Below are 9,411 nucleotides of genomic sequence, written 5' to 3'. Positions count from 1 at the left end.
TCTAAGCATATAAATCAGAAAGATATAGTGAGATATTGTACTTACTCCGTTACGTGGTATTATGCCATCCAACAGTCTGACGTAATCACAGTTCTTGGCTTTATCCACTGGCACTGCAACATTCTGAATAACAGGGTGTCCTTGTCTCCATTTTCAAAAAACACAGAATTATTCACCCGGTTTCGTATCCGTCTCCACACCGTAAATAACAAACTGTTCATTTACATGTCTACCAACTTGAAGATTAACTTTCGTTTGCCAATTATTGATTTGCGAAGTTCGACCATCTGTCCTGATAACCAGATGTTCACTTCAACATTCCAAAATCAATACACAAAACTTCTTCAGAAAATATTGGCAATTTTGTCTTCATTTGTTCACTCATTCACATTTACAGTAGTTGAATTTGTTACAGCTCTCTTGAGGAGAATGAAAGGGCCACCAGCACGTGAGAGGTAAAACGGTCTCAATGGAAAATTTTAGACCGCCCCAACCGAGATCGTTTAAATATTGCAACGTTAGGCACGTTCAAGATAACCGGACCTAGAACGCATGAACAAGTCTAGCGAAATGACAAAAAGTGTACAATATTTAAATATATAGGCCGTCACACGAAATACTACCAGATTTAAACTGAATGCCTTCCGTAAGGATTTATGCAAGAAATTTAGCTCTGTGATTCGTCAAGTCCCAATGAAAGTTAGTTGTCAAAAATGTTTTTCAATTTCCCGCCATGCCTCATATTCTCAACACAGGAAAGCTTGCCATCCTCGACTTCACTCGGCTTTCGTGATCCCCTACATACCCGGGATATGGCATGTGCGTGTTGAACTTCCTTCTCTCCGTCCCGGCACCACGAGTTTACACATTCTCAAGATTTTGTTGAGTGGCGCGCCCTCACTGTACACTAATTATATAGAGGACAATGTATAGGTCACCATTATTGATACATTGTCGCGAAATTTTCTTCGTAGGCTAGGCAAGGCTTGGTCTATTTTCCATATTTTGACCACACACATTTGGGTATAAATTATGGATTATTACACTTGATAAATATGTGAGAATGTATTTATATCCTGAGATACAGAGCTAGATAAATGATTATGTACAAGCCTTGCAACAAACAGTGGTAGTTTGTTATCGAGAGAAATCGGAAAAGAAGAATATATCAATATAATACTTCCTAAACTTCTAATCGAAAATCTAAAAAGATATGATTTCTCTTTATTCATCGGCGCATCAGTGTGTGAAATTTGAAAATGATAAATCCATATTTGACGAAATTGAAACAATGATAAATATTTCACCTGTTTGTGAACTCTGCGCTCATTGTAAACCTATTTTAAGGCCAAGAAAAAAAAATTGTTTTCTGGTGAGTTTGAATCACTTAATTGCTGGTCATCTCACTGCCTTGGTCATCTTTTTTCTCTTCTTTTGTTTGTGCAGCCAATGCAGAGTGCAGATCCAAGGGACACACAGAATAAGGTTGGCATGAAACCCCTGAAACAGAGTCTTTCTCAGTAGTGTAGAGTATATTATACTCTACACTACTGAGAAAGACTCTGTTAAAAGTTGGTGTCAGATTCAGATTCGGATCTGAGGCCATCTGACGCTCAATATAATGTTCATAAGATAATGCTACCTGAATCTGAATCTGAATCTGACGCCAACTTTGTACTCGTTCGATCGATTAATTACTCAAATTGGTCATTAATATTCATTGGATTATTACAAAAACCTAGTAATCAGTTCTGGCCATTACCCTATGGAACATGTCTATGAAATTTCGTTTGAATTGATGCAGCCTTTTTATCGGAAAGCGTGATACAGACAGACAGACAGACAGACAGACAGACAGACACACACACACACACGCACACACACACACACACACACACACACACACACACACACAGACTTCATCGATATATTACAACCCTAAAAATGGCGGTTCATTAGAATCGAAAATGTTCTCGTTATATATGCTAGACATTCGGATATTTATCGACAAGGGCGAGTCAGATAGTTAGAACATACCATGTACAGTTTCGTCAGGACACGCGGAAACCTCGAACTGCTGTCTATTTACGACTCGGTGAACTATTCATTGCTAACAACATTGGTAAAATACTATCGTACTGTTCATACTATCGAAGTGATCTTTGACCTGTGACCTAGGTTCAACTCATATGCGGTCAAATATTTCATCATGTAATTAAACGTATATGTTGTAGGTCGATGACCTGTTCAATAAAAAATTATCTTACCCGTATACATGTCCGCCTACTGCTATATGATTTGTACTTTCAACCGCGGTGGTCGAAAGTAAACAATAATGTACGTGAACTTTCTCGAAAAAATGATGTATGACTATACTTACACTCAAAGTTGCATTCGCCAATGAAATTACTTTACGCAGACACGGTTGCCATCTTGCTTTTCGCTTGGCATGGGGGGCGGTATAGTACCGGCCAGTGCAGTTGTCCGCTCTGGTAGGGGGGGGGGGGGGTGGCCAATGCTGGAAACCCCAGACCCCATATTAGACCCACTTTGGCCAAAAATCAATACCCCATTTTAGCCCATTACAGGTTTTTGAAAGATGAAAATACATTTTTTCTTAGAGGCAACATTTCGGGGCAATTAATAGTAGTTATGATTCCGGGTTATGATTTGATAACAGACAATCGACCACACTTTAGACCATAAAAATACTGCAAAGAGGATCCCGTTTTAGACTTTTCAGCTCCAAAAACGCAGACCCCACTTTAGACCAAAGGGCTTGAAAATGCACCCCAAAGGGCGGCACATATACGTACACTCAAATAAGGGGAGTAGCCCCCCCCCCCCCGTCATATCTCAAGAACTTGATGTACGCGCCCAGTGTCTGTCAGAGCTGAAATTGTAGCTGTCCCTTTTGCTGCAGGCGCGTGTCACGAACGCTATTAAGTTTTTCTAAAGTACAGGATGGGGAAGGACCACAATTACTGGAGAAATAAAAAGAACACACATACAGATGTCACGGGTTTAACTTGTACTGATATAATTTCTTTGTACAGCGAAATTGCTTGCAAAATATGCTTATTAACATCACAGGTCGACGAAAAACACAGACCAGTAGTAAGTATAACGTCGATCCCTTCTCTGTTACATCATAACCTCGCGATTACAAATTAAAAGTTTCTGAAATACTCAAATGTCGCTTTACAAAAGTTTAAACGACATCTTGAAGACATTTACCTACAAGTCATTCGTACATCATCTATGCATTTCTGTGCGTAAACACTCCCAAGACATATGGACACAGCACGTGGTTATACAATATGCCTTAAACAATTCAGTTTGAATAAAGAAAAAGAACCGTTAAAGAATTGAAATACAGGATTTATAATAGCTCGATTGTACTATCATTGCATTAACAAATAAATGCGCCTCGGCCATCACTCTTGAAGGCCACCATAATCACTGTGGCATAATGTACAACGGTAAATGCAAACAATAAGATTACACAAAACAGTCAAACACACTTCTTGGAATTTCAAAGTTTTGTAAACTTAAATTTACAAGTTTAACATCACAGAATATTCACAACCTGACAAAAAAAATAGGTGTTGTGAATGTTCTTTTTTTTAAAAATGACCACTTGATTCTGACACGTGACACGCTGGGCAAGCTGAAATTAAATTACATGTAAATTTACATATAAATTCATTCCCGACTTCAGGTGACGTACACATTGTACGTCACTATTAACATTCATAAATATAAATTATATGATAGCTTCTTTCACCATTCTACATTTACCCTGGGCAAGCTGGCAAAACTGTCCGAAGCTAGTTGTGACCTCATGATTGTGTCATGATTGAGCAACCTGAAAATGTAACTTGAAGAAGACACTCCTATTTTGTGATTCTTGAGATTGTTCTTCAAGACGTTATTCCTTCAAGTATTTTCTTCGGCTACAAGATAATGCTGTAGCTGGGTTAGTTTACTTTTTCTTTATGTCTTTTGCAGAACATCTTACCAACAAAGCAGCATGTCCAAAACGATATAATTGCAACAACTCCAAAGACACAGATTATAAAGGCAAAAACATCAACTAAATAGTACTGGAAGATATTTAGATTCACTGCCTGTGACTGGAGATGTTTCCCTCCATGTTTGATGGCGTACTCAGTCCAATAGATCATGGCGTCTTTAGGGGACATGGGTTTATCCTTATGGATTGCAGATAGACGAACAGCATTATCCTTGTACCTACAAGAACAAGATTGGATTACTTTTTATGACCTTCATCGTATCTGTAGTAAACAAAATACTCTGTACGTTGCGTCGTTGGGGGCGCCTGTCCACACACGGGCAAATAGGTTCCTCATTGAGAGGGTGCCCCTTCCTGTTCGACTAAAACATTGAAGACAAGAAAATCGTCACAATCATAAAGTAATCGACACACTACATTGTGTTTATATAAAATGTCACAATTATATTTCTTGGGTTGGTCAAAGGGGCACAAGCTGAGTTGATATGTTTTTGGAGTGTATTTTATGTTTTGGAGTGTATTAAAAGTACCCACAGTATTTTGCTTACTGGTGTATACTTAACCATCCCTTGCAGTTGACTCTCAAACCTGGTATTAGGATATGACGTATAAATGATCCAATGACGTCATTTATCATACGTGTCAAAAATGTACGGAACTCCCTACTATGCAATCAACTGTTCTAACAATACCAGAACATAAATTATGATGTCATAGAAGACTGCATCAACACTAACATTACCAGAATAGTTACAAGAATGGATAACTAGAAAAGTTTAAATGAATATCTTGTAAGCAAGTATTTTTACTTGGGTATAAAGCTTATAAACTCAACTCAATGCATGTCTTCTATGACATCACAATTGTCTTTTTGCATTGTATAGTGGGGAGTTCATCAACAGTTATATTTTTACACATAAAATGAATGACGTCATCAGATTTTTTCAGAGTTATATCTTCATGCTATGTATGAATTCTCTGGATTACAAATTATGCTTACGAATATTACGAGTACCTTTTCAATATGCATCAAAACTTACACCCCAAATTGTAGCAACTCATCGTCTACCCCTTAAATAAAGTAAAAATTGATTTTGTAACACACAAAAAAAGGAGACAAAAAAATGTTACAGAACTTTGAGATAGTTATATGAGCACCAATATATTATTGTGACCGTACCTGGGATTCTTAATGACTTCGGTTGTAGCTTCGTACAGATCGTCTGATGTGAGAGTTCTAATATCCAGTGCAATACCCATTCCCTTGTCAGCAATCGCCTTGATGTTGTCATGTTGATCATAGAACAATGGTATTCCGATCATCGGTATTGCATAATAAATTGCTTCATAGACGCTATTTAGACCACCGTGAGACACAAATGCTTTGGTCTTTGGGTGCCCTGGGGAGAGAATATTGTCAATATGATATTGATATTAAATTATAAACTCTCATACGTTATGGTATGCATCTTGATAGAAAATATGAACAAACTAAACGACTAGAGAAACGGTAACCGTCCTTGTCACCCATGTTTCTGTCAGTGTCATGCTTCAAAAGTGTCCTACCATGCTTGAGCTTTAGTTTCCATAACGATTTGAATGACATCAAAATGAATACTTTCACATGAAGAATATGTCAAAGTAGATTCGATGTTGAAGACATGCATATTATATATACACTATATATATATATATATATATATATATATATGTGTGTGTGTGTGTGTGTGTGTGTGTGTGTGTGTGTGTGTGTGTGTGTGTGTGTGTGCGTGCGTACGTTAATCTTTAAACAAACCATTCATGCAAATTGCCTTGTTGTTGATGTGTACACGTGCAGAATTTGATATTTCGCATTGGTTTCTGCCTGCTTGTATAAAACAGAGTCAGCGAACGCTAACATTAAACGGGTGGTATTGGCACAAACCCCTTGTCAAGTTGGGTCAGTGGTCAGGTATTTTGTTGTGACTGTAGTTGAACTTGATATTGCTGGTGTCATTGAACTTTACCTAATAAGTCGTTTTGTGGTATCCATTTCATAAGTTTAAACTTAGTCGTGTCCAGATAATCCGGTGGCTGATCACCATTGTATTTAGCGATAATCTTTTGTGGCAGTTTTTTCAGACCCGTGGCGAACTTCCTAAATTTATCTTCGTCATCAATTTCAGCGTATGTTCCGAGAGAGAATATGATAACGCCGTCCTCACCAGACGATTGAACAAAGTCTTCAAGTTCCTGCGTATAAAAGGAAATAAGGCTATTAGCTTTTACACCATGCGCAAGCCAAATTATTGCATTTGAACAGAAAATATAGATTATCCAGGGGAATTATGTTTTAGAGAATGGAAATTGAGAGAGTGTCACTTTTTAGCATGACGGAATTGGGGGAGGGTAAATACGCAACATACAGGGCATGATCATGATTTTCCCCGTCCTCCCCCTTGTAATTACTGAATGTGCCTTGATGTGATATACAGTCGGCTTGGAATCCATGCGAATGGGGGTTTTGAATTCGTTACTTCCCAATTTCAAAATCCCCAATGCCTGAATTCTAGGCAATCCCTGATGTCGGCAACCCCAGTGCCAGGGTCCCTGACTGTGAGATACAACGTGTCATCATGCCACCCTTTCAGATACCACCTGATTTCTAGGGCTGAACGATACGACACACGGTGTACCCAGGGTGTACCTTACTTACACTGACTTGTCATGATAAAAAAAAACTTCGTGCGACAATAACCTTGACATGGGGGTCATGTCACCGTAGAGGGTGTCTATCGCAACCTTAGGAGGAAGGGGGGGGGGGCGACATACATTTGTAGATTTTTTAATAGTTGTTTGACTCAGGAAAAGCTGGAAAGGCGTGCATAGTTAAAATACATCTACTACAAAAACTTATGAATGAAACCGACCTTGTCCAAGACTCTTGCAGTTTTAGTGAGATAGCCGCCTCCCACAAACACAACATTCGGCATCATAGGTCTCGGGAAATCCAGTGAAAAATCTGTGCAAAACAGAAATAGCTCCGCGTCAGCAAACACATCGCGCATACTCAAATATGGTTTGATGTTATGTTTCTGTTTTATTTTTCCATATCCAGCGAGTACTATGGCGTTCGAAATGTATTTCATTACGTAGTAAGCCGAATTGTACACTCTGTCGAGAAAAGACATCTTGTCTGTAAGACCTGTCCCTATGCATGGTGTGTACGCCATGTTGTTTGGAATATTATACATATCTGCATCCCATTCAGGGATAACACGATTTGACGAAATGAGAACGAACGGGAGGCCTAGGTGATGAGCTAGGAGTGCACCACATGGTGTGAGCTCACATGTCACTATGAGGTCAAACTGTGAGTTCTTCAGTCGTATCAACACGGCTTTATCAGACAACAACAAGTCACATTCTGGAACTATCACTTCAAAAGCTAAAAACATGGAATACCACCCTGCTCTCCCAGTTAAGGCAAGCTTGTTGAATTTATCGCCATCAGCATTGGCAAGATCGTAGATGCCTGGAAACTGCTCAATATGCATATCGTCTGCACTGTCGGGGTCAATCGACTCCACAATATTTGAGTAATAAATACTGGATACCAGCAGTGTCACATTATGTCCCCGTGCTGCCAAGTCATCTGCCATAGTTTTCAATAAGATGAATACACTGCCTTCACTGATACTCGGTATAACCAGTATGTTGCTACATGACGTCTGGTTTATGAACAGCGCAACTACCAGTACGATGGTCAAGGTGAGAAGTAAACCACTTCTGCAGGGGCCCATGTTCACACTAACGTCTTGTGAATCTTATTTCAAAACGAGGCATTGGTACGATTTGCATTAGGGGCGGCCGGTCATTTTTACTTTCCGTAAGGAAGGTTATAATATACCGATGAAGTCTGTGTGTGTGTGTTTGTTTGTTTGTTTGTGTGTATGTGTGTGTGTGCGTGCGTGCGCGAGCGCGTGTGTATGTGTGTGTGTGTGTGTGTGTGTGTGTGTCACCATTTCCGAAAAATCAGCTGCATCAATTCAAACAAAATTTCATAGACATGTTCCGTAGGGTAATGGCCAGAACTGATTAGGTTTTGATAATAATCCGATGAATATTAATGACCAATTTGAGTAATTAATCGATCGAACGAGTATAAACTTGGCGTCAGATTCAGATTCAGGTAGCATTGTCTTATGAAGGTTATATTGAGAGTCAGATGGCCTCAGATCCGAATCTGAATCTGACGCCAACTTTATACTCATGCTCTACATTAGCTCTACATACAGTCTGGACATTCGATCTCATTTGCATACGGTCAGAGTTGAATCACGTCAAATGGCGCGCTATTTCATGTGTTCCCATGAGATGCTATCTACATAACAATACAGTGTTATTTTTAGAATGCTACATGTACAAATTCCAAAGTCACAGTACAATCTACAAGTGACATACTCACATGTTTTGTACCTTCAAAAAACATAGTTTTACGTGAGATTTTTCATAATACCGTTTTGTTTGGTCGATGTTCGTTTTTAGATTTCTCAGTTTCTCTTCCATGAAGAAAACATACCCGTCGTAAAACGGCCTGGGCTAAGAGAAAGACGCACGGGCTAAGCATGTCACACACATTATTCGATTTGTTATTAAATTCTACACAGATGAAGCCCTGCAACGTAAAATCTGTCCATGCAATGATATTCAACTATATCTCTGAACATGTAACCTTGTTTGTTTTTAGAAATTTAGTGCAATGTACTCTAGACTACTGTAGGTTTTACTGGCTCGTTTTCCGTCCGTATGCAAGTAAAATGTGATCAAAATGCATCATGCTAAAATTCACCGCACAGTTAATAACTGTATGAAAATTCACGAAATCTGACCACAGTCTTTAATTTTGCCGATAAAGTCAAATGACAGTCAAACTTTCAAGGCGATTTTTATTTTCGATAATTCAGTTTTAGTCATCATTGATCAGCTAGGAGTTATAATTTCTATGCGGTGTTTTAAAAATAATAAACACAATTGGCCCATGTATTTTCCAGATATAAACTTCATCTCATGTGATTTTGTTCTTGCTTGTTTATGTGTAAACATGTTTTTCATCAAAGAACATTTCACTTTACATATATTTTTTTGTGTCGAAAATATGTCACTTGGATAAGTCATGATGCACTCTGTGATCAATCGATAAAAATGTTGTAATTCTTTCGGAACATTTGCTGGAATTTCCACTTCTCAGAGAGCCTTATTCATAATAATGTTTGTCATGTTGTATTTAAAAATTCAAACTTTAAAAAAAACATCAAATTCTATGAATATCTAGATCGAAATGGATTTCAACGTGAATGCACGATAAATATGCGCAGACAGGCTGCGCAGACGAA

At 38.5% G+C, this 9,411-nt stretch overlaps 1 protein-coding gene across 1 annotated transcript; it reads right to left on the bottom strand.

The window, feature by feature from the left end:
- Window positions 1–3,626: 3,626 nt before the first annotated feature.
- Window positions 3,627–7,744, bottom strand: LOC144452514 (2-hydroxyacylsphingosine 1-beta-galactosyltransferase-like). The gene is made up of 5 exons (XM_078143616.1): window positions 6,946–7,744; window positions 6,043–6,268; window positions 5,217–5,436; window positions 4,022–4,254; window positions 3,627–3,670 (listed from the first exon to the last, which is right to left on the bottom strand). The coding sequence occupies exons 1-5, from the start codon at window positions 7,675–7,677 to the stop codon at window positions 3,627–3,629; spliced, it is 1,455 nt and encodes a 484-aa protein (XP_077999742.1). The 5' UTR covers window positions 7,678–7,744.
- Between the last annotated feature and the right edge of the window lie 1,667 nt (window positions 7,745–9,411).

This window comes from Glandiceps talaboti, chromosome 22 (assembly GCF_964340395.1).
Source record: "Glandiceps talaboti chromosome 22, keGlaTala1.1, whole genome shotgun sequence".
Taxonomy (NCBI): domain Eukaryota; kingdom Metazoa; phylum Hemichordata; class Enteropneusta; family Spengelidae; genus Glandiceps; species Glandiceps talaboti.
Note: the sequence above shows the minus strand (reverse complement) of the source record. Positions and strands in the feature narration are given on the sequence as shown.

What these genes read in the sequence shown, in the direction of transcription:
- LOC144452514 (XM_078143616.1), bottom strand. Translation starts at nt 7,677, where the DNA reads ATGGCAGATGACTTGGCAGCACGGGGACATAATGTGACACTGCTGGTA. An exon ending in CTGCAAGAGTCTTGGACAAG is followed by an intron (nt 6,269 to 6,945) that starts GTCGGTTTCATT and finishes TTTTATACGCAG; the next exon opens with GAACTTGAAGACTTTGTTCA. An exon ending in TTGGACATGCTGCTTTGTTG is followed by an intron (nt 3,671 to 4,021) that starts GTAAGATGTTCT and finishes ATTTAATTTCAG; the next exon opens with CTTGCCCAGCGTGTCACGTG.